The 25,272-nt window shown below is 47.2% G+C and overlaps 1 protein-coding gene across 1 annotated transcript; it reads right to left on the bottom strand.

Moving 5' to 3' along the window:
• Positions 1–995: 995 nt before the first annotated feature.
• mrps26 (mitochondrial ribosomal protein S26) lies at positions 996–15,929 on the bottom strand. The gene is made up of 4 exons (XM_078224371.1): positions 15,677–15,929; positions 9,601–9,747; positions 5,651–5,774; positions 996–1,654 (listed from the first exon to the last, which is right to left on the bottom strand). Exons 1-4 carry the CDS (start codon positions 15,871–15,873, stop codon positions 1,523–1,525), a joined length of 600 nt encoding a protein of 199 aa, XP_078080497.1. The 5' UTR covers positions 15,874–15,929; the 3' UTR covers positions 996–1,522.
• Positions 15,930–25,272: the final 9,343 nt, after the last annotated feature.

The raw sequence follows: 25,272 nt of genomic DNA, 5'->3' as shown, positions 1-25,272 counted from the left end.
CGGTTCCCTGCCAAAACATGTGCGGGTTAGGTTGACTGGCTATGCTAAATTGACCTTAGTGACAGGGGGATTAGCAACCCTGCTAATGGTTGAGGATGAACAGGAGTGGGGCCTGGGTGGGATTGTGGTCGGTGCAGACTTGATGGGCCAAATGGCCTCCTTCCGTACTGTAGAGATTTTATAACCTCTTCCAGTAAACATATATGGATATACAAAGACATCCTTTTCCAGTAAACAATGTGATATCCTTTCAGCCTCGTTTGTGGCCTTTTCATGCAGCTTTGTCGGGCTCCAATTCCCCTCCGCTTGGTCTTCCCTCTGCCTTCCATTGTTCAATGTCTTCATCCACCTCCTTGTCCCTTTGCCTGCTATCATGAGCCTTTGACCTCCACCAACCCCCCTTCCATATTCCTCCCCTTGTCTTTGTTAGGCCAGCCCCAACCTGCACTCCATCTCCGGTCAATCTTTTGGATCTGGGTTGTGATGGCAACATGAGTTTAAAGTTTATTGATTAGTGTTAGAAGTAGGCTTACATTAGCACTGCAATGAAGTTACTGTGAAAATCCCCTAGTCGCCACACTCTGGCGCCTGTTCGGGTACACTGAGGGAGAATTTATCATGGCCAATTCACCTAACCAGCACGTCTTTCAGACTGAGGAAAAACCAGAGCACCGGGGGAAACCCACACAGACACAGGGAGAACCTGTCGACTCCACAGACAGTGACCCAAGCCGACAATCGAACCCAGGGCCCTGACACTCTGAGGCAGCAGTGCTAACCACTGCGCTGCCAACATCTCCTATTGTAATGACATACTCAGTGGAGATCCTTCTATTTGCAACACAGTTCACCCCAGCCTTCATGTTTATTTATGCATATAAGACTTTCTCTATTGCATTTATCAGAATGCACCCAGTTTTTAATGTGCCCTCTTTCCCTCATTATAGAAGGTAATAGAATGTAACCTCTGCTGTAATATTTATTGACGCAATGTAAACCATGACCACAGGTTTATTGATGCAATTTAACACCAGCCTTATTGAAGTCTATTTATTTAGACTTCACCCATTATGATATCGCAAGGCAGAACACAACACTCAGAAAAATTATTGTGAATTTATTGACTTTATATTTTGAAGATATTCAGTGATATCCACCTTGAAGACAGGGTTTATGAAGCAATATACAATGGGGAAGTCCAACTTAGGACACAGCACCCTGCTCTTTGAAACAGGCACAAGGTCACCGTCTGTCCTCTCTCCAACCTCTCATCACCTGTTTTCCTGAAGATGTCCACTCTTGCTCCATTACCGAGTGATAGAGGCTCTGCCATCTCAGCCATATCAAATTAAACTACAAGAGGCGTGCGCTGGTCAACTCGCTGGTGGTTTGTTACTGTCCAAAGGCTTATGCCACCTCCCCGTCCCAACCCCACAGGTCAATGAGCTCTCGCTCGGGAGGAGTGGGCATGGCAGTACCAGGCGGGGTTCTGATGAGTCGGCTGCCCAGCTGTACTCTGGTGCTACTGCTTCACGGTCCTCCTCACGAACCTGCCTTCCTTGTCGATGGCAAAGTTATAATTCTTTGGGTTGTCCAGAGCTTCCTCTATCCTTTGATCTAAATTCTCTGGCGTGATGAAGTTCTTCACCGCCTCCTGTAAATTAAGAGGAGTTGAGAGAGGATGAACAAGGCCAGCCCACTCAAGCAGATCAACACCCAAACTTGCATTTACATAGCACCTTTCACAACCTCAGGATGTTCCAAAGCACTAAACTGTCTTGTGTTTTAGTGATATCAGTTTGAGATAAACTTTGGCCAAATTTAATGCTGTGTTTTTTTTTAATATCCACAAAACCTCACCCTTCACTCACCAGCTCACTATGTCTCTTGTCACAGAATCCATAAGCGCGAAGGAGGCCATTTGCCCATCCAGCCTGCACTGACAACAATCCCACCCAGGCCCTATCCCCGCTGTTTAGTGAGCTGGCCTCAATTTTGCTAGCAGCACAAATTGGTGCTGAATGGTCCATTCTTCTGTCTAAAGATTGTCGCTTACCTGAGCCATTGCTGGGATTCCACCCCCTTTCAGGACAATGAGAGCAGTTGCAGGAGTGGTTCTGTCTGTCATGAATTTGCAAAATGCAAACTGCAGCCGAGTAAGTGCTTATTTGTCAGTGTCAAGAGTGCTCAGAGATATAACCCCCCCTCCCAGTTGATGTTTCCCGCAACCCTCACCTTCACTACACAAGACTGGTAGGGACGATCAGGACACAGCACTGTCTGTAGTAGCTCCGCTAGATTTGTGATATTCCTCCAAAGGCTGTGTGTTCCTCCAACTCTTTTACCCTGCTCCTCAAGGGCCTTGTGTGGCACAGCGGCAGTGATTAGCACTGCTGCTTCACAGCGCCAGGGACCCAGGTTCGAATCCCGGCTTGGGTCACTGTCTGTGTGGAATTTGCACATTCTCCCCATGTCTACGTGGGCTTCCTCCAGGTGCTCCGGTTTCCCCCCACGTTCTGAAAGACGTGCTGGTTAGGTGCATTGACCCGAACAGGCGTCGGAATGTGGCAGTAACCTCATTGCAGTGTTAATGTAAGCCTTACTTGTGACTAATAGATAAATAAACTTTACTTTTCCCCCACACCCTTTGGCTTACGATTGGTAACCATGCTCTCAACTCTCTGGACCGCAAGCTCGAGAATTCCTCCCTAAATCTCTCTTCCTCCTCCACCTCTCTCTCCTCTTTGAGGCTATCTTTAAGACTTGCCCGTCATTAGGTCACTTGTTTCAATGACTCTGTTTTTGGTGCAGTCTCATTGGTTATTTGATTCTGTTCCTGTGAAGTGACTTGCAATGCTTAATTATGTTGAAGGTGCAATATAATCTAAGATTGTTACAATGATAGTGCTGCAAAACAGAACCAAGAACAGTAGGGATCTTCAATCCTGGGCTATTTGGCAAGGTAGTTTTGTTTGATTTGATTTGTCACATGTATTAACATAGTGAAAAGTATTGTTTCTTGCGCTATAAAGACAAAGCATACTGTTCATAGAGAAGGAAACGGGAGAGTGCAGAATGTAGTGTTACGTTAACATTGAGGGAGAGATTATTGTTGCCGCACCAGTTCACTAGATTCTCTATCTCATTCCTGTACTCTGTCTCGTCATTGTTTGAGACCCGACCCACTACGGTGGTGTCATCAGCAAACATGAAAATCGAATTGGAGGGGAATTTGGCCGCACAGTCATAGGTGTATAAGGAGTATAGTAGGGGGCTGAGAACACAGCCTTGTGGGACCGGTGTAGAGGATGATCAATGGAGGAGGTGTTATTGCCTATTCTTACTGATTGTGGTCTGAGAGTTAGGAAGTTCAGGATCCAGTTGCAGAGGGAGGTACCAAGGCCTCGGCCCAGGCCACAGAGTGGAGAAGCACTGGGTGAAATTTTGAAACCTCATTAATGCATTTTGATCGTAAGTGTGCACTGCACCATGATTAATCAAAACCAGCACACTTTCAATAGCAAATGAGAAATTCAATTCTTGAGATAAGAATCTATTGTGAAGGAGGTTGTTACAGTGTGTTTGCACATCGTTCTTTCACCTCTGGAACCAGGGTTCGAATCCAACCCAGGCAGAGAATATAAAAATGATTTTCTCTCCCTCTCTGGGCTTCACCTGAGCTGGACAAAGTATCATTTGATTTTGATTTGATTTATTATTGTCACATGTATTGGTATACAGTGAAAAGTACTGTTTCTTGCGCGCTATACAGACAAAGCATACCGTTCATAGAAAAGGAAAGGAGTGCAGAATGTAGTGTTACAGTCATAGCTAGGGTGTAGAGAAAGATCAACTTAGTGCGAAGTAGGTCCATTCAAAAGTCTGACAGCAGCAGGGAAGAAGCTGTCCTCGAGTCGGTTGGTCCATGACCTCAGACTTTTGTATCTTTTTCCTGGCGGAAGAAGGTAGAAGAGAGAATGTCTGGGGTGCGTGGGGTCCTTAATTATGCTGGCTTCTTTGCGAAGGCAGCGGGAAGTGTCGACAGAGTCAATGGATGGGAGGCTGGTTTGCGTGATGGATTGGGCTTCATTCACGACCTTTTGTAGTTTCTTGTGGTCTTGGGCAGAGCAGGAGCCATACCAAGCTGTGATACAACCAGAAAGGATGCTTTCTATGGTGCATCTGTAAAAGTTGGTGAGAGTTGCAGCTTACATGCCAAATTTCCTTCGTCTTCTGCGAAAGTTGGTTGGCTTTCTGAGCTATAGTGTCGGCATGGGGGGGGGACTAGGACAGGTTGGTGGTGATCTGAACACCTAACAACTTGAAGCTCTCGATCCTCTCTACTTCGTCCCCATTGAGGTAGACAGGGGCATGTTCTCCTTTACGCTTCCTGAAGTCGATGACAATTCCCTTCGTTTTGTTGACATTGAGGGAGAGATTATTGTTGCTGCACCAGTTCACCGGATTCTCTGTCTCTTTCCTGTACTCTGTCTTGTCATTCTTTGAGATCTGACCCACTATGGTGGTGTCGTCAACAAACTTGAAAATCAAGTTGGAGGGGAATTTGGCAACACAGTCATGTACACACAGCGTACAAGGAGTATAGTAGGGGGCTGAGAACACAGCTTTGTGCGGCACTGGTGTTGAGAATGATCGTGGAGGAGGGGCTGTTGCCTATCCGCACTGATTGTGGTCTGTGAGTTAGGAAGTTCAGGATCCAGTGGTAGAGGGAGGAGCCGAGGCCCAGGACACGGAGTTTGGAGATGAGTTTCACAGGAATAATGGTGTTGAAGGCTGAGCTGGAGTCAATAAATAGGAGTGTGACATAGGTGTCAGTGCAAATTCTGGTGAGTAAAAGTCCAGTGTGCATCAGAATTGGGAACAGGATCAAGCTCAGACAATCCAAATAGAAAACTGGAGTGGGATAGATTCTGATTTGGCAAATGGCAATTTGACACTACTTGTGGAATAGAAGGAATCCCAACTCGACATCTCACTCATGCTGCGTCTGACTTCAGAGAGTTTGACGGCTCAGTAGAGAGGGATCTTTACTCTGTATCTAATCTTTGTTGTGCCTGCTCTGGGAATGTTTGATGGGACAGTATAGGGGGAGCTTGACTCTGTATCTAACCCCGTGCTGTACCTGTCCTGGGAATGTTTGCTGGGGACAAAGTAGAGGGAGCTTGACTCTGTATCTAACCCCGTGCTGTACCTGTCCCGGGAGTGTTTGATGGAGACAGTGTAGAGAGGTCTTTACTCTGTATCTAACCCTATGCTATACCTGTCCTGGAAGTGTTTGATGGGACAGTGTAGAGGGAGCTTTACTCTGTTGCTAACACCGTGCTGTACCTGTCCTGGGAGTATTTGATGGGGACAATGTAGAGGGAGCTTTACTCTGTATCTAACCCCGTGCTGTACCTGTCCTGGGAGTGTTTGATAGGGACAATGTAGAGGGAGCTTTACTCTGCATCTACTCCTGTGCTGTACCATATCTGGGAGTGTTTGACGCAGATACTGTATGGTAATGGGAGAAAGGGTTCCGCTCTCCACTCCCCTCAGATGGAAGAGAGAAGAAACAATTTCCAGAAATGGATTGGCGGTCTTACAATTAAAAGGGGAAGTGTCTGTCTCACCCACGCACAGTGCATACCTGTAAGTGCAGCACCTCCTGCTCCTTCTTCTTGAGGAACTCATCCCTCTTCTTTGCTCTGTGGATGGCTGCCTGTCGTTTCTGCTCCTGCTCCTCTTCTGCCTCTTGCTGGCGACGCTCCTCTCTGTCACACAACCCCAACACAAAGGCACTAATTAAAATGAGTTGCCCCCTCTCCAGTTCTACAATCAAAAGATTTTGCATTTGTATAGCACCTTTCACTGCCTGGGGCTGTCTTACAGTGGCCATTTAAATACTTTGGACAGCAGCCACTAAGTGATGGTGGGATTTCATACAACCAGTCGCATCGAGGGTTAAGCTTATAGGAGGTTTGTAAGATCAATGAGATATTTCTGATAAGAGTTAACCCTTGTGGGAAACAGCAAAACTAGTGGCCAGCCAGTCACCAAGAAGTGCTGCCATTGTGGACAGTGCCTTTGGGCTGTGTGAACGTTGGAGTTTGGTGACTGAGGAAATTTAAGGGTTAAATTAAGGGTTAATTTCTACCTGAAGTCCAGTCTTTTTTTAATTTAGCAATGAGCTAAAAGGTGCTCACTGGGTTGCAAGGTGGTGAGTTTTAAGCCAGTTTTAAAACCGGGCTGAAAGGCTCTGCTTGCAGTAACAACTAGTTAATTAGATAACTGGCTGAAACTGCATTCCAGAGACTAGATTCAGTTCAGTGTAAAAGTAAGCTAGTTTAGAGCACTGCCATTATCTGCATTGGGGTGCACCTTTGGACTGCAGCAGAGTGTGACACTTGGAGTCTGGTGACTGATGGAGTTCAGTGAGGAGGGAGCCATGTGATCCTTTCCTTTGCTACCTTTCATTGAATCATAGAGCGCAGAAGAACTCCCACCTAATCCCATCTGCCAGCACTTGGCCCATAGCCCTGAATGTTATGATGTGCCAAGTGTTCACCCAGCTATTTTTTAAAGGATGTGAGGCAACCCACCTCTACCACCCTCCCAGGCAGCGCATTCCAGACTGTCACCACCCTCTGGGAAAAAAGGATTTTCCTCACATCCCCCCTAAACCTCCTGCCTCTCACTTTGAACCTATGTCAGCTCGTGACTGACCCTTCAACTAGGAACAGCTGCTCCTTATCCACTCTGTCCATGTCTCTCATAATCTTGTACACCTCGATCAGGTCACCCCTCAGCCTTCTCTGCTCCAACGAAAGCAACCCAAGCCTACCCAACCCCTCTTCATAACTTAAATGTTCCATCCCAGGCAGCATCCTGGTGAATCTCCTCTGCACCCCCTCCAGTGCAATCACACCCTTCTGATAATGTGGTGACCAGAACTGCACACAGTGCTCCAGCTGTGGCCTCACCAAAGAACTATACAACTCCAACGTGACTTCCCTGCTTTTGTAACCTATGCCTCAACTGATAAAGGCAACTGATAAAGGCGCCACCCTACTAATATGCCCTTCCACTTTGAGATCTGTGGACAAACACACCAAGGTCCTTGTTCCACAGAACTTCCAAGTGTGCTATCATTCATTGAATACAAATACATGAATAGGATGGGAATAGAGGGATATGGTCCCCGGAAGGATAGGGGGTTTTAGTTAAGTCGGGCAGCATGATCGGTGCAGGCTTGGAGGGCCGAAGGGCCTGTTCCTGTGCTGTAATTTTCTTTGTTCTTTGAATACTTTTTTGTCAAATTACTCCTTCCAAAGTGTATCACCTCACACTTTTCCCTCCTCAGAAATAAAAGCAACAGTCTGGGTAAGCAGGGTCTGCTGAGTATTTCCACTGGGGCAGCATGGTGGCACAGTGGTTAGCACTGCTGCCTCACAGTGCCAGGGACCTGGGTTCAATTCCAGCTTGGGTCACTGTCTGTGTGGAGTCTGCATGTTCTCCCTGTGCCTGCGTGGGTTTCCTCCCACAGTCCGAAAGATGTGCTGGTTAGGTGCATTGGCCACGCTAAATTCTCCCTCCGTGTACCCGAACAGGTGCCGGAGTGTGACGACTAGGGGATTTTCACAATAACTTCATTGCAGTGTTAATGTAATGATAATAAATAAACTTAAAATTTGAATATGCCCTAAAGTAGAGGCAGTAAAAGTGAAGGGAGTAATTGAAGGTGAAGTTGTGTCAGGGCAGCTCGGCCATGTGGAATGCTCCTCTTGTGCAGCGTGGGACACTTCTAGTATCCAGGGTGACCACTTGTGCAGGATGTGTCTCCAGCTGCACCTGCTCGAAACCTATTTTTTGGAGCTGGAGTGGCGACTGGAGTTACTGTGGAGCATCCATAAGGATGAGATCTTTGTAGATAGCACGAACAGTGAGGTGGTCACACCATGGGTAAAGAGTGCACAGGCAGAAAGGAAATGCGTGACCGCCAGACAAAGCTAAAGAACTAGGCAGGTACAGCAAGAGTCCCCTGGGTCCATCTCCCTCTCTGGCAGATTTTCTGTTTTAAAGTTTTAAAAAAAGTTTATTTATTAGTCACAAGTAAAGCTTAAGTTAACACCGCAATGAAGTTACTGTGAAATTCCCCTAGTTGCTACGCTCCGGTGCCTATTCGGGTACACTGGGGGAGAACTTAGCATGGCCAATGTACCTAACCAGCATGTCTTTCAGACTGTGGGAGGAAACCGGAGCACCCAGAGGAAACCCACGCAGACACGGGGAGAATATGCAGATTCCACACAGACAGTGACCTAAGCCGGGAATTGAACCTGGGTCCCTGACGCTGTGAGGCAGCAGTGATAACCACTGTGCCACCCACAAGGTGGTTTCTCAGGGGGGGAATGCAGCAAGAGCCAGAGTCAAAAAGTTAGTGGGAGAGCAACCGTGACATGGGATTCTATTGTAAGGGAAACAGATGGGTGTTTCTGCAGCTGTGACACCAGGATGGTATGGTGCCTTCCTGGTGCCAGGGTGAAGGATGTCACTGAACAGCTGCAGGACATTCTGAAGGAGAAGGGTAAACAGCCAGACCTTGTGATTGAGAGACAACACTAGGGATGGGCAATAAATGCTGGATAGCCAACGACGTTCATGTCCCATAAATGAATTTTTTAAAACTCTCAAGGACCTTGGAAAAAAGGGAGTTTGGAGATGGGCACAGTGGTTAGCACTGCTGCCTCACAGCACAAGGGACCCAGGTTCGATTCCTGGCTTGGATCACTGTCTGTGCAGAGTCGGCACATTCTCCCTGTGTCTGCGTGGGTTTCCTCTGGGTGTTCCGGTTTACCTCCCACAGTCCAAAGGATGTGCTGGTTAGGTGCATTGGCCATGCTAAATTGCCCCTTAATGTACCCAAACAGGCACCGGAGTGTGGCGAATCGGGGATTTTCACAGTAACTTCATTGCAGTGTTAATGTAAGCCTAATTGTGACACGAATAAATAAACTCTTTCTTAGTATGCAAAGACTGGGGTTGAGGGATTTTTTTTTGAAGAGTGGGGTGGCACGGTGGTCGGCACTGCTGCCTCAGTGCCAGGGACCCAGGTTCACTTCTGGCCTCGGGTGACTGCGTGGAGTTTGCATGTTCTCCCCGTGTCTGCGTGGGTTTCCTCTGGGTGCATGGGTTTCCTCCCACAGTCCAAAGATGTGCAAGTTAGTGTGATTGGCCATGCTAAATTATCCCATAGTGTCAGGGGGACTAGCAGGGTAAATACGTGGGGTTATGGGATAGGGTCTGGGTGGGATTGTGGTCGGTGTGGACTTAATGGCCCAAATGGCCTCCTTCTGCACTGTAGGGATTCTATGAGTGATGACGATAGCAGGAAGTGAGGGATGACACCAGAGGAAGGAGAATCATTTCCAATATCAGCTAACATGGGCATAGGAAGGGAAGTTGGATCATTAGTAGTTTAGTAGGATTGGGAAGAGGAGGCAGGTGTCATAGACAAGATGAGCTAAGAAGGGGTATGAGGAGAGGAGCTGGGGGAGTAAACAATGTTGGGGTCTGGGCATTAATGGAGGTGTGACTTACCGGATTTTTTGGAGTCTTTCATTCTCCAGACTATTGAAAGCCATCAACCTCTGATGTTCTTCAGCTTCTATCTTTGCTCGTTCCTCCGCTAGCGAGCCCACCTCCTGTTCATAACGCCTCCGCAACATCTCCTCCTTAAACTCAGCCCTTCAGTTTGGAGAGGTGGAAGGAAAGAAAAAGTCAGATTTTGCCTTTCGTTTAGTCAGCGGTGCATGCGCTACAAACTGGAGCCCGTCACCACGTTGCAAAGGCTGAAGCCAAAACTGAGGCATCTAAATGGCGTTTCCAATTGTCCGATATAAAAAGAGAACTGTGGTCCTGTTGGCAGCATCCTCGCCTCAGAGTCAGAAGGGGGGGGGGGGGGGGTGCGGGGGAAATCATGGCCCCTTTCTGAGGCCCTGGGTCCCACTGGGTCCCCCTCCAGAGGCCCGAGTAGAAAATCTAGCACTGAGCGAGGGAGTAGCGCACTGCTGGAGGTGAGACTCAAAACTGAAAGCCACGCCTGCCCTCTTGGGGTGGATGCTAAAGATCCCACAGCAACATTTCAAAGAAGAGCAGTAGAGTTCATGTGGCTTCCGACCAGCATTTATCCCTTAACAAGCGTAGGTCGCCAGAGTCCCAGGTGACTATAGGCTGCTCTGCCCTTTTGAGGGGGAAGAGCTGACTGGTGGTGATTTAGCCTCAGCATCACCACACCTCAGATAAACAAAGAACAAAGAACAATACAGCACAGGAACAGGCCGTTCGGCCCTCCATGCCTGCACCGCTCCCTGGTCCAAACTAGACCATTCTTTTGTATCCCTCCATTCCCACTCCGTTCATATGGCTGTCGAGATAAGTCTTAAACGTTCCCAGTGTGTCCGCCTCCACCACCCTGCCTGGCAGCGCATTCCAGGCCCCCACCACCCTCTGTGTAAAATATGTCCGCCTGATATCTGTGTTAAACCTCCCCCCTTCACCTTGAACCTATGACCCCTCGTGAACGTCACCACCGACCTGGGGAAAAGCTTCCCACCGTTCACCCTATCTATGCCTTTCATAATTTTATACACCTCTATTAAGTCTCCCCTCATCCTCCGTCTTTCCAGGGAGAACAACCCCAGTTTACCCAATCTCTCCTCATAACTAAGCCCCTCCATACCTGGTAACATCCTGGTAAACCTCCTCTGTACTCTCTCCAAAGCCTCCACGTCCTTCTGGTAGTGTGGCGACCAGAACTGGACACAGTATTCGAAATGCGGCCGAACCAACGTTTTATACATCTGCAACATCAGACCCCAACTTTTATACTCTATGCCCCGTCCTATAAAGGCAAGCATGCCATATGCCTTCTTCACCACCTTCTCCACCTGTGACGTCACTTTCAAGGATCTGTGGACTTGCACACCCAGGTCCCTCTGCGTATCTACACCCTTTATGGTTCTGCCATTTATCATATAGCTCCTCCCTACATTATTTCTACCAAAATACATCACTTCGCATTTATCAGGATTGAACTCCATCTGCCATTTCTTTGCCCAAATTTCCAGCCTATCTATATCCTTCTGTAGCTTCTGACAATGCTCCTCACTATCTGCAAGTCCTGCCAATTTTGTGTCGTCCGCAAACTTACTGATCACCCCAGTTACACCTTCTTCCAGATCATTTATATAAATCACAAACAGCAGAGGTCCCAATACAGAGCCCTGCGGAACACCACTAGTCACAGGCCTCCAGCCGGAAAAAGACCCTTCCACTACACCCTTTGTCTTCTGTGGCCAAGCCAGTTCTCCACCCATCTAGCCACCTCCCCCTTTATCCCATGAGATCCAACCTTTTTCACCAGCCTACCATGAGGGACTTTGTCAAACGCTTTACTAAAGTCCATATAGACGACATCCACGGCCCTTCCCTCGTCAACCATTCTGGTCACTTCTTCAAAAAACTCCACCAGGTTAGTGAGGCATGACCTCCCTCTCACAAAACCATGCTGACTATCGTTAATGAGTTTATTCCTTTCTAAATGTGCATATATCCTATCTCTAAGAATCTTCTCCAACAACTTCCCCACCACGGACGTCAAGCTCATCGACCTATAATTACCCGGGTTATCCTTCCTACCCTTCTTAAATAACGGGACCACATTAGCTATCCTCCAATCCTCTGGGACCTCACCTGGGTCCAGTGACGAGACAAAGATTTGCGTCAGAGGCCCAGCGATTTCATCTCTCGTCTCCCTGAGCAGCCTTGGATAGATTCCATCAGGCCCTGGGGATTTGTCAGTCTTTAAATTCTCTAACAAACCTAACACTTCCTCCTTTGTAATGGAGATTTTCTCCAACGGTTCATCACTCCCCTCCGAGACACTCCCAGTCAACACATCCCTCTCCTTTGTGAATACCGACGCAAAGTATTCATTTAGGATCTCCCCAACTTCTTTGGGCTCCAAGCATAATTCCCCACTTTTGTCCCCGAGAGGTCCGATTTTTTCCCTGACAACCCTTTTGTTCCTAACGTATGAATAAAATGCCTTGGGATTCTCCTTAATCCTGTCTGCCAAGAACATTTCGTGACCCCTTTTTTGCTCTTCTAATTCCCCGTTTGAGTTCTTTCCTACTTTCTTTGTACTCCTCCAGAGCTCCCTCCGTTTTTAGCTGCCTGGACCTACCATACGCCTCTCTTTTCTTTTTGACCAGTCCCTCAATTTCCCTGGTTATCCACGGTTCTCGAATCCTACCCTTCCTATCCTTCTTTTTAACAGGCACATGCCTGTCCTGTAGCCCTAACAACTGTTCCTTAAAAGACTCTTAAAAGATGTGGGGCAAGGTTGAGAAGAGGGGCTTTAATGAACAGCCTCAGCCGGTGCGGGAACTGAACCTGCTCTGTTGCGGTGCTGTGTGTCATGAACTAGCCACCCAGCCAACTGAGCTAACCCACTCCCTCAACTAACAGCTAAAAACAGATTATTTATTAGATGTGGGAACTTTGAAGTAATGAGCCATTAATTTTGTGTTTTTTTCCCCCTTTCACCCTAGTTGCTGCTTTTTATGTTTGTACATGCTGTCTCTTCCTATCACACTCTAAGTATCATTACCTAAATAGCTGCAAGCAACGTTACCATATCCTTTCGCTTTGAAAGCCTAATATCCTGGCCCCAGAACCATTTAGTTAAAAGCCCTCTCTTACTTCCTTAGTTATGTGGATTGCAAGAACACTGGTCCCAGCATGATTCAGATGTAGCCGTCCCAACTGTACAGCCCCCACTTTCCCCAGTACTGACGATAATGCTTCACAAACCAAAACCCCATCTCTCTCTAATTTTATGTACTCTCTGTTAATTTGCAGACGGCTCAGGTAATAATCCAGAGATAAAACCTTGGAGGTTCTGTTGTATAATTTAGTGTCTTGCTCCTCCAAACTCAATGCAAAACCTCTTTCCTCGTTTTATCTACGTCTTGGGTACCTACCTAGACCATGACAACAGGATCCTCCCCCTCTCACTGCAAGTACCTCTCCAGCCCACAGCAGATATCTTGAACCCTGGCACCGGGCAGGCAACACAGCCATCTGGACTCTCACTCTTTGCAGGCTGAGAGAACCTCAAACCTGTTGGACAATTGCAGACGCTGACACCCCTGCCTTCTGCTTTCCCTTTACCTGCCTCAGCTTCAGTTACACCCTCCTGTCCCTGACCACTCTGACCAAGATCGTAACAAACAACAAAGGGTTGTGAACGTAGCCCAGTCCATCACGCAAAGCAGCCTTGCATCCATTGACTCCATATGCATTTCCCACTATCTCGGAAGAGCATTCAGCAAAATCGAGGACCCCACCCAACCCAGACATGGAAACATAGAAATTAGAAGCAGGAGTGGGCCATTCGAGCCTGCTCCGCCATTCATTTTGATCATGGCTGATCATCAAATTCAATATCCTGATTTCCCCCTTCCCCACACCCCCCTATCCCTTGATCCCTTTAGCCCCGAGAGCTATATCTAATTTCTTCTTGAAATCAGACAACGTTTTGGCCTCAACCACATTCTGTGGTAGTGAATTCCACACATTCACCACCCTCTGGGTGAAGAAATTTCTTCTCACCTCAGTCCTGAAATGTTTACCCCTTATCCTCAAACTATGACCCCTAGTTCTGGACTCCCCCACCATTGGGAACATTCTTTCTGAATCTACCATGTCTAACCCTGTTAGAATTTTATATGTTTCTACGAGATCCCCTCTCACTCTTTTAAACTCCAATGAATATAATCCTAACCAATTTAGTCTCTGCTCATATGACAGACCTGCCATCCCAGGAATCAGCCTGGTAAACCTCCACTGTACTCCCTCTATAGCAAGGACATCCTTCCTCAGATAAGGACACCAAAACAGCACACAATACTACAGATGTGGCCTCACCAACGCCCTATACAAAAGCAGCAACAAAACATCCCTATCCTCAAATCCTCTCGCTCTGAAGGCCAACATACCATTTGCCTTCTTTACTGCCTGCTGTACCTGTGCGCTTACTTTCAGCGACTGATGCACAAGGATTCCAAGGTCTCGTTGAGAATCCATCTCTCTCAATTTACATCCATTCAAGTAATAATCTGTCTTCCTATTATTGCTACCAAAATGTTTAACCTCACATTTATCCATATTATACTGCAACTGGCATGCAAATGCCCACACACTCAGCCTGTTCCCTTGTTGGTTTCTCAACATATTGCTTCAGAAAACCATCCCGTATGCACTCCAGAAACAACTCCTATATTGCACTGTGACTAATCTGACTCCCCCAATCTCTATGCAGATTAAAGTCACCCATAATCACAGATGTTCCTTTCACACATGGATCTCTGATTTCTTGTCTAATGCTTTTCCCAACATTACCACTACAGTTTGGTGGTCTGTATATCACCCCCACCAATGTTTTTTTGCCCCTTGTTGTTTCTTAACTCGACCATACAGACTCCACAACATCTATGCTAATATCCTTCCTCAATATCGTATCAATATCATCTTTAATCAACAATGCAATTCCACCACCTTTTTCTTTCTATCTGTCCTTCCTAACCACTGAATCGCCCTCAAGTTTAGTTCCCATCCTTGGTCACTTTGGAGCCATGTCTCCGTAATGCCAATGCTATCATATCCCTTTACATCTATCTGTGCAACTAATTCAGCCATTTTGTTTCAAATGCTCTGAGCATTCAAGTACAAAACCTTAAGGTGGGCACTTCCAACATTTCTTTTCCTACCATTTTTTACTCGGTCTTTATCTGACTCTGGCCCTTGATTTCTCTGCCTATTCTCGTCCACCTTCGGGAAAAAGATACAAAAGTCTGAGGTCACGTACCAACCAACCCAAGAACAGCTTCTTCCCTGCTGTCATCAGACTTTTGAATGGACTTACCTTGCATTAAGTTGATCTTTCTCGACACCCTAGCTATGACTAACACCACATTCTGCACCCTCTCCTTTCCTTCTCTATGAACGGTATGCTTTGTCTGTATAGTGCACAAGAAACAATACTTTTCACTGTATGTTAATACATGTAATACATGTTAATACATAATAAATCAAATCAAATCCTGGTTTGGAAAGTGATTTGATTTCTCACATGTATTGGAATGCAGTTATACAGACAAAGCATACCATTCATAGAGTACACAGGGGAGAAGGAAAGGAGAGGGTGCAGGGCAGCACAGTGGTTAGCACTGTTGCGCTAGGGACCCTGGTTCGATTCCCGGCTTGGGTCACTGTCTGTGTGGAGTTTGCACATTCTCCCCGTGTCTGCGTGGGTTTCCTCCGGGTGCTCCGGTTTCCTCCCACAGTCCGAAAGACGTGCTGGTTAGGGTGCATTGGCTTGAGCTAAATTCCCCCTCAGTGTACCCGAACAGGTGCCGGAGTGAGATTTGATTTATTGTCACATGTATTGGGATACAGTGAAAAATCTTGTTTCGTGCGCGCTCTACAGACAAAGCATACCGTTCATAGAGAAGGAGAGGGTGCAGAATGTAATGTTACAGTTACTAGGATATAGAGAAAGATCATTTCAGGATGTCTCTCTATGATTGAGGGATATCTCCCCCGCGCTGACCTGAGGGCCCCGATGATGGCCACATACTGCCGGTATCGCTCCTTCACCACCAGCAGCTCCGCTGGCTCCACCGGGGTGGGGACCCGCAGCCGTTCGGCCTTGGATTTGGCCGGCGGGTCGTTGCGGGACTTGCGGCCGCGGGCGGGGATCAAGAGGCCGGGCCGGAGGGGGAGAAGCGGCCGCCACCGAGCCCACATCTTTCACCGCTGCGGAATCAGACTGACATGGGCGCCGCCATTTTACCGGAAACCACGAATACTTCCGCCGGTCAAAGGTCTTAAAGCGATAAAGCACGCCCTCAACCTGGAAGACAAATTGCACCACAATTGCGAGCTCTTACAAACATAGGGGTGTCACTTTCATCACCTGAGGGTGGCAGCATGTATTATTTTAAAAGCAACAGGTCGCTGGAATTATTTTTGATTTAAAGTTGTGCACTCAAAAATGCAAGACCTGCATTTATATAGAGCCTTTCACAACTTCAGGTGGTCTGAAAGTGCTTCACAGCCAATGAAATACATTTTGACTTGTAATCAGTGCTGTATTGTAGGAAACGTGGCAGCCAATTTATGCACAGCAAGCTTCCGCAAAAAGTGACAAGATAATGACAAGGTGCTGATTCTCGTGATGTTTATTGAGGGATAAATAATGTTCTGGAAACTGGAGAGAACTAAGAGAGAACTCTTAGATAAAATTATCATTGGAGCTTTTCCAAACACCTTACGCCACAGTGAGTTCTTCGATTTAACATTTCATCCAAATGTCTGCACCTTTGACAATGCAGCACTCTCTCTTGATTGATTTATTATTGTCACAGGGTACAGGGTGCATGGAGTCCTTGATTAAGCTGGCTGTTTTTCCAAGGCAGCAGGAAGTGTAGACAGAGGGAATGGATGGGACAGTTTGCATGTTTACAGATGCACCATAGAAAGCATTCTTTCTCATTGTATCACAGCTTGGTCTGGCTTCTGCTCTGCCCAAGACCGCAAGGAACTCAAAAGGTCATGAGTGTAGCCCAATCCATCACGCAAACCAGCCTCCCATCCATTGACTCTGTTTACATTTCCCGCTGCCTCGGCAAAGCAGCCAGTATAATTAAGGACCCCACACACCCCAGACATTCTCTCTTCCACCTTCAGGGTCAGGACTGGATACTCCAGGTGCCGGGATTCAGATGCTTCAGGAAGGACAGGGAGGGAGGCAAGAGAGGGGGTGGAGTGGCACTGTTGATCAGGGATAGTGTCACAGCTGCAGAGAAGGTGTATGCTGTGGAGGGATTGTCTACAGAGTCTCTGTGGGTGGAAGTTCGGAGTGGGAAGGGGTCGATCACTTTGCTGGGAGTTTTCTATAGGCCGCCCAATAGTAACAGGGAGGTGGAGGAGCAGATAGGGAAACAGATCCTGGAGAGATGCAGGAATAGCAGAGTTGTTGTGATGGAAGACTTTTAATTTTCCAAACATAGATTGGAACATCCCTAGGGTAAGGGGATTGGATGGGGAGGAGTTCGTTAGGTGTGTTCAGGAGGGTTTCCTGACACAGCATGTGGACAAGCCTACAAGAGGAGAGGCTGTACTTGATCTGATACTGATCAATGAACAGGTGTCAGATCTCTCAGTGGGAGAGCATCTTGGGGATAGCGATCATAATTCTATCTCCTTTATGCTTGCATTGGAAAAAGAGAGGATCAGGCTAGCTGGGAAAGCGTTTATATGGAGTAAGGGGAAATATGAAGACATAAGGCAGCAAATTAGAGGAGTAAATTGGAAGGAGATATTCTCGGGGAAATGTACTGAAGAGAGGTGGCAGTTTTTCAAGGAATGTCTGTCTAGAGTTCTACAGGACAACGTTCCGAGCAGACAGGGAGGTGTTGGTCGGTTAAAGGAACCGTGGTGCACGAAAGCTGTGTGGGACCTAGTCGAGAAGAAAAGGAAAGCGTACAAAAGGTTCAGAGAGCTTGGCGAAGATGGGGATCTAGATGAGTAGACTAAAGAAGGAAATTAGGAGAGCCAGAAGGGGTCACGAGAAGGCCTTGGCAGGTAGGATTAAGGAGAACCCTAAGGCGTTCTATAAATATGTGAAAAGTAAAAGGATGAGACGTGAAGGAATAGGGCCTGTAAAAGGTGAAGGTGCGAAAGTCTGTACGGAACCAGTAGAAATGGCAGAGGTGCTTAATGAGTATTTTGCCTTGGTTTTCACAGAGGAGAAGGACCTGGGTGGATGGACTGCGGGCTTGCGGTGGACTGAAAAGATTGAGTATGTGGACTTTAACAAAGAGGATGTGCTGGAATCTTTGAATGGCATCAAGATAGATAAGTCGCCGGGTCCGGATGGGATGTACCCCAGGTTACTGTGGGAGGCGAGGGAAGAGATTGCAGAGCCTCTGGCGATGATCTGTGCGTCGTCGATGAAGACGGGAGAGGTGCCGGAGGATTGGAGGATTGGGATTGGAGGATGTGGTTCCTATTTTCAAGAAGGGGAATAGGGACAGCCCAAGAAATTATCGACCGGTGAGTCTAAACTCAGTAGTTGGTAAGCTGATGGAGAAGATCCTGAGGGACAGGATTTATGAGCATTTAGAGAGGTTTAGTATGCTCAAGAATACTCAGCATGGCTTTGTCAAAGGCAGATCGTGCCTTACGAGCCTGGTGGAGTTCTTCGAAAATGTGACTAAACACATTGACGAAGGGAAAGCGGTAGATGTGGTTTATATGGATTTTAGCAAGGCGTTCGATAAGGTCGTCATGCAAGGCTTCTAGAAAAAGTGAGAGGGCATGGGATCCAAGGTGCTGTTGCCCTGTGGATCCAGAACTGGCTTGCCCAAAGGAGGCAGAGAGTGTGTAAAGATGGGTCTTTTTCTAAATGGAGGTCGGTCACCAGTGGTGTGCCCCAGGGATCTGTTCTGGGACCCTTGCTGTTTGTCATTTTCATAAATGACCTGGATGAGGAAGTGGAGGGATGGGTTGGTAAGTTTGCCGACGCCACAAAGGTTGGTGGGGTTGTGGATAGTCTGGAGGGATGTCATAGAAATCATAGAAACCCTACAGTGCAGAAGGAGGCCATTCGGCCCATCGAGTCTGCACCGCCCAAAATCCCACCCAGGCCCTACCCCCACATATTTACCCACTAATCCCTCTAACCTACGCATCCGAGGACTCTAAGGGGCAATTTTTAACCTGGCCAATCAACCTAATCCGCACATCTTTGGACTGTGGGAGGAAACCGGAGCACCCGGAGGAAACCCACGCAGACACGAGGAGAATGTGCAAACTCCACACAGACAGTGACCCGAGCTGGGAATCGAACCCGGGACCCTGGAGCTGTGAAGCAGCAGTGCTAACCACTGTGCTACCGTGCCGCCCTATGTCAGAAGTCAGAAGTCAGAAGTTACAGAGGGACATAGATAGGATGCAAGACTGGGCGGAGAAATGGCAGGTGGACTTCAACCCAGATAAATGCGTAGTGGTCCATTTTGGCAGTCAAATGGGATGAAGGAGTACAATATAAAGGGAAAGACTCTTAGTACTGTAGAGGATCAGAAGGACCTTGGGGTCCGGGTCCATAGGACTCTAAAATCAGCCCCGCAGGTGGAGGAGGTTGTTAAGAAGGCGTATGGTGTGCTGGCCTTTATCAAGCGAGGGATTGAGTTGAGGAGTCCGGGGATAATGATGCAGCTGTATAAGACCCTTGTCAGACCCCACTTGGAGTACTGTGCTCAGTACTGGTCGCCTCATTACAGGAAGGATGTGGAAAAGATTGAAAGGGTGCAGAGGAGATTTACAAGGATGTTGCCTGGATTGAGTGGCATGCCTTATGAGAATAGGCTGAGGGAGCTCGGTCTTTTCTCCTTGGAGAGACGTAGGATGAGAGGAGACCTAATAGAGGTGTATAAGATGTTGAGAGGCATAGATCGGGTGGACTCACAGAGGCTTTTTCCCAGGGTGGAAATGGCTGCTACGAGAGGACACAGGTTTAATGTGCTGGGGGGTAGGTACAGGGGAAATGTCAGGGGTACATTTTTCACACAGAGGGTGGTGGGCGAGTGGAATTGGCTGCTGTCAGTGGTGGTGGAGGCAAACTCAATAGGGACTTTTAAGAGACTCCTGGTTGAGTACATGGGACTTAATAGGATGGAGGGTTATAGGTAGGCCTAGAAGGTATGGATATGTTGGGCACAACTTGTGGGGCCGAAGGGCCTGTTGTGCTGTAGTTTTTCTATGCTCTATGTTCTTCCTTCGGGAAAAAGATTCAAAAGTCTGGGATCACGTACCAACCGACTCAACAACAGCTTCTTCCCGGCTGCTGTCAGACTTTTGAATGGACCTACCTTGCATTAAGTTGATCATTCTCTACATCCTCGCTATGACTGTAACACTACATTCTGCACTCTTGTTTCCTTCTCTATGAACAGTATGTTTTGTCTGTAGTGCACAAGAAACAATACTTTTCACTGTATGTTAATACATGTGACAAGAATAAATCAAATCAAATCAAATGATAGACTGGGCTTCGTTCACAACCCTTTGTAGTCTATTGTGGTCTTAGACAGAGCAGGAGCCATACCAAGCTGTGATACAACCAGAATGAATGCTTTCTGTGGTGCATCTGTAGAAGTTGGTGAGAGCCATAGCAGACATGCTAAATTTCCTTAGCCTCCTAAGAAAGTAGAGGCATTGATGGGCTTTCTTAACTATACGTAGGTGTGGAGGGACATAGAACATAGAACATTACAGCGCAGTACAGGCCCTTTGTCCCTCAATGTTGCGCCGACCTGTGAAACCAATCTCAAGCCCATCTAACCTACACTATTCCAATATCATCCATATGTTTATCCAATGAACATTTAAATGCCCTTAATGTTGGCGAGTCCACTACTGCTGCAGGCAGGGCATTCCACCCCTTACTACTCTCTGAGTGAAGAACCTACCTCTGACATCTGTCCTATATCTACCACCCCTCAATTTAAAGCTATGTCCCCTCGTGCGAGCCATCGCCATCCGAGGAAAAAGGCTCTCACTGTCCACCCTATCTAATCCTCTGATCATCTTGTATGCCTCTATTAAGTCACCTCTTAACCTTCTTCTCTCTAACGAAAACAGCCTCAAGTCCCTCAGCCTTTCCTCACAAGACCATCCCACCATACCAGGCAACATCCTGGTAAATCTCCTCTGCACCCTTTCCAATGCTTCCACATCCTTCCTATAATGCGGCGACCAGAACTGTACGCAATACTCCAAGTGCGGCCGCACCAGAGTTTTGTACAGCTGCAGCATGACATCATGGCTCCGAAACTCAATCCCTCTACCAATAAAAGCTAACACAACGTACGCCTTCTTAACAACCCTATCAACCTGGGTGTCAACTTTCAGAGATCTATGCACATGGACACCGAGATCTCTCTGCTCATCCACACTACCCAGTATCTTACCATTAGCCCAGTACTCTGTATTCCTGTTACTCCTTCCAAAGTGAGTCACCTCACGCTTTTCCGCATTAAACTCCATTTGCCACCTCTCAGCCCAGCTCTGCAGCTTATCTAAGTCCCTCTGTAACCTGCAACATCCTTCCGCACTGTCCATAACTCCACCGACTTTAGTTTCATCCGCAAATTTACTAACCCATCCTTCTATGCCCTCATCCAGGTCATTTATAAAAATGACAAACAGCAGTGGCCTCAAAACAGATCCTTGCGGTGCACCACTAGTAACTGAACTCCAGGATGAACATTTCCCATCAACCACCATCCTCTGTCTTCTTACAGCTAGCCAATTCCTGATCCAAACCGCTAACTCACCCTCAATCCCATGCGTCCGTATTTTCTGCAATAGCTTACCGTGGGGAACCTTATGAAATGCTTTACTGAAATCCATGTACACCACATCAACTGCTTTACCCTCATCCACCTCTTTGGTCACCTTCTCAAAGAACTCAATAAGATTTGTGAGGCACGACCTACCCTTCACAAAACCGTGCTGACTATCCCTAATCAAATTATTCCTTTCTAGATGATTATAAATCCTATCTCTTATAGTCCTTTCCAAAACTTTGTCCACAATAGAAGTGAGGCTCACTGGTCTATAATTACCAGGGTTGTCTCTACTTCCCTTCTTGAACAAGGGGACAACATTTGCTATCCTCCAGTCTTCTGGCACTATTCCTGTCGACAATGGCAACATAAAGATCAAAGCCAAAGGCTCTGCAATCTCCTCCCTAGCCTCCCAAAGAATCCTAGGATAAATCCCATCCGGCCCAGGGAGCTTATCTATTTTCACACTTTCCAGAATTGCTAACACCTCCTCCTTATGAACCTCAATCCTGTCTCTTCCAATAGCCTGTATCTCAGTATTCTCCTCGGCAACTTTGTCTTTTTCCTGAGTGACCAGGACAGGTTGTTGGTGATCTGGATACCGAAAAACTTGAAGCCCTTGACCATTTCCACTTTATCCCTGTTGATGTAGACAGGGGCTTTTCCTCCACTGCGCTTCCTGAAGTCGATGACTTTCTCCTTCATTTCACTGACATTGAAGGAGAGATTATAGTCATTGCACCAATTCACCAGACTCTCTGTCTCATCATTGTTTGAGATGCAACCCAGTACTCTCAGTACTCCGGGATTGTCATCCTCAATTTTATGTTAAACACGGTGGCACCGTGCTGCCCTCATATACATATTAACATGTTTTATTATGATATAAAGTTGCCAGTCACTCATGAGGGATTGGGTAAGCACATTCATTTAGACATGGCAGATGGGTAGAAAACTTGAAGACATCATCAGAGGAGGGGTGTGTGTGTGTGTGTGTGTGGTGCGTGTGCGTTTGTGCACTCTGATCAAAATCAAAAGTGAAAGTGAGACCAGATCGCACCCTTCCAGCGACGTTCTGCTGATATCCCTTAAAGATATTAGAACACAGGTAGGACAGACTGGATCATCAGGATAACAAGCGGTGAGGAGAACACCGTCTGCAAAGGGATTATAGTCAAGTGAGTGACTAAAAATTTAGCAGGAGGGGTATAATGCACAAAAAAGTTGAGTCGTGTAGTTTTTTTAAAAGTTTATTTATTCGTGTCACAAATAGGCTTACATTAACAAAGTTACTGTGAAAATCCCCCAGTCGCCACACTCCGGCGCCTGTTCGGGTACACTGAGGGAGAATTTAGCATGGCCAACGCACCTAACCAGCGTGGCTTTCATATTGTGGGAGGAAACCAGAGCACCCGGAGGAAACCCATGTGGGCACGGGGAGAATGTGCAGACTCCGCACAGGCAGCGACCCAAGCTGGGAATCGAACCCGGTGCTGTGAGGCAGCAGTGCTAACCCTGACCGGGAATTTACCTGTCCTGGGAGTGTTTGATGAGGACAGTGTAGAGGGAGCTTTACACTGCATCTAACCTTGTGCTGTACCTGTCCTGTGAGTGTTTGCTGGGGACAGTGTAGAGGGAACTTTACTCTGTATCTAACCCCGTGCTGTACCTGTCCTGGCAGTGTTTGATTTGGTACAGTGTAGAGGGAGCTTTACTCTATATCTAATTCCGTGCTGTACCTGTCCTGTGAGTGTTTGAGTTCTCCTGCTTTGTGTTATCTATGGCTCAGTCAGTAGCACAATTGTCTCAATCACAAGATTCTGGTTTCAATTCCCACTTCAGTGCTTAAGTATCAAAAGTGAAACTTTGTGTTATATTGAGGGACAATTGCACTGTAGGGGTGCTGTCTTTTTAAAAAAATAGTTCAGCATTTATTGCTCATCCCTAATTGCCCTGAAGAAGGTATTGGTGATCTGCCTTCTTGAATCGCTGCAGGTACACCCACAGTGCTGTTAGGGAGGGAGGCATGGTGGCACAGTGTTTAGCACTGCTGCCTCACAGTGCCAGGGACCGGGTTCATTTCTGGCATTGGGTCACTGTGTGGAGTTTGCACATTTTCCCCGTCTCTGCGTGAGTTTCCTCCATGTGCTCCGCTTCCTCCCACACTCCAAAGATGTGCAGTTAAGTGGATTGGACGTGATAAAATTGCCCCTTAGTGTCAGGGGTTTAGCAGGGTAAATACGTGGGGTTACAGGGATAGGGCCTGGGTGGAATTGTTACCAATGCAGGTTTAATGGGCCGAATGGCCTCCTTCTGCACTGTAGGGATTCTGTAATTCTATGGCATCCAGGATTTTGACCCAGCGATAGTGAAGGAACGGCGATATCTTTCCAAGTCAGGATGGTGAGTGCCTTGCAGTTTCTGATGTTCCCAGGTATCTGCTGTCCTTGTCCTTCTAGATGGTAGCAGTCGTGGGTTTGGAAGGTGCTGCCTAAGGAGCCTTGGTGAGTCCTTTTCGATGAGACGTTAAACTGAGGCTCCATCTATAAAAGATCCCATGGTGCTATTTTGAAGAGGAGCAGGGGTGTTATCCCTGTCTTAACATTTATCCCTCTATCAACGTCACAACAGTCTGACTATCTGATTATCATAGTATTGTTTGTGCGAGTTGGTTGCTGCTTCCTATATTACACCAGTGACTGCAATTTCGAAAGTGATTCATTGGTGGTAAGATGCTTTGTGACATTCAGTGGCTGTGAAAAGTGCTATATAAATGCGGGGTGGCATGGTGGCGCAGTGGTTAGCACTGCTGCGTCACAGCCGGGTTGGGTCACTGTCATTGTGGAGTTTGCACATTCTCCCCGTGTCTGCGTGGGTTTCCTCCAGATGCTCCATTTTCCTCTCACAATCCAAAGATGTGCAGGTTAGGTGGATTGGCCATGATAAATTGCCCCTTAGTGTCAGTAGGATTAGCAGGGTAAATGCATGGGATGAGGGGGACAGGACTTGGGTAGGATTGCAGTCAGTGCAGACTCAATGGGCCGAATGGCCTCCTTCTGCACTGTAGAATTCTATGATCTATGATAAATGCAAGTCTTTCCAGCAATCCAGTATTTTAACTCTGAATAACATTCTAATTCCAAGTTTTATTAACGTAATTGAATTTCCTTCATATACAACTATGGTGGGAAAAGAATTCATGTTTCTGGATTAGGAGTCCAATGAGAACCACCTCACAGTGTACTCTACTAAGGTCAAGCAAAGCGGTTATGGTCACATTTGAGCCCGCGTCAACAGCAAGAAAGGAACAAAGAACAAAGAACAATACAGCACAGGAACAGGCCCTTTGGCCCTCCAAGCCCGCGCCGCTCCCTGGTCCAAACTAGACCATTCTTTTGTATCCCTCCATTCCCACTCCGTTCATATAGCTGTCTAGATAAGTCTTAAACGTTCCCAGTGTGTCCGCCTCCACCACCTTGCCCGGCAGCGCATTCCAGGCCCCCACCACCCTCTGTGTAAAATACGTCCTTCTGATATCCGTGTTAAACCTCCCCCCCATCACCTTGAACCTATGACCCCTCATGAACGTCACCACCGATCTGGGAAAAAGCTTCCCACCGTTCACCCTATCTATGCCTTTCATAATTTTATACACCTCTATTAGGTCTCCCCTCATCCTCCGGCTTGCCAGTGAGAACAACCCCAATTTACCCAATCTCTCCTCATAACTAAGCCACTCCATACCAGGCAACATCCTGGTAAATCTTCTCTGCACTGTCTCTGAAGCCTCCAC

This window comes from Mustelus asterias, chromosome 1 (assembly GCF_964213995.1).
Source record: "Mustelus asterias chromosome 1, sMusAst1.hap1.1, whole genome shotgun sequence".
Classification (NCBI taxonomy): Eukaryota; Metazoa; Chordata; class Chondrichthyes; order Carcharhiniformes; family Triakidae; genus Mustelus; species Mustelus asterias.
The sequence above is the reverse complement of the archived record's forward strand: the minus strand, read 5'-3'. Positions and strand labels throughout refer to the sequence as shown.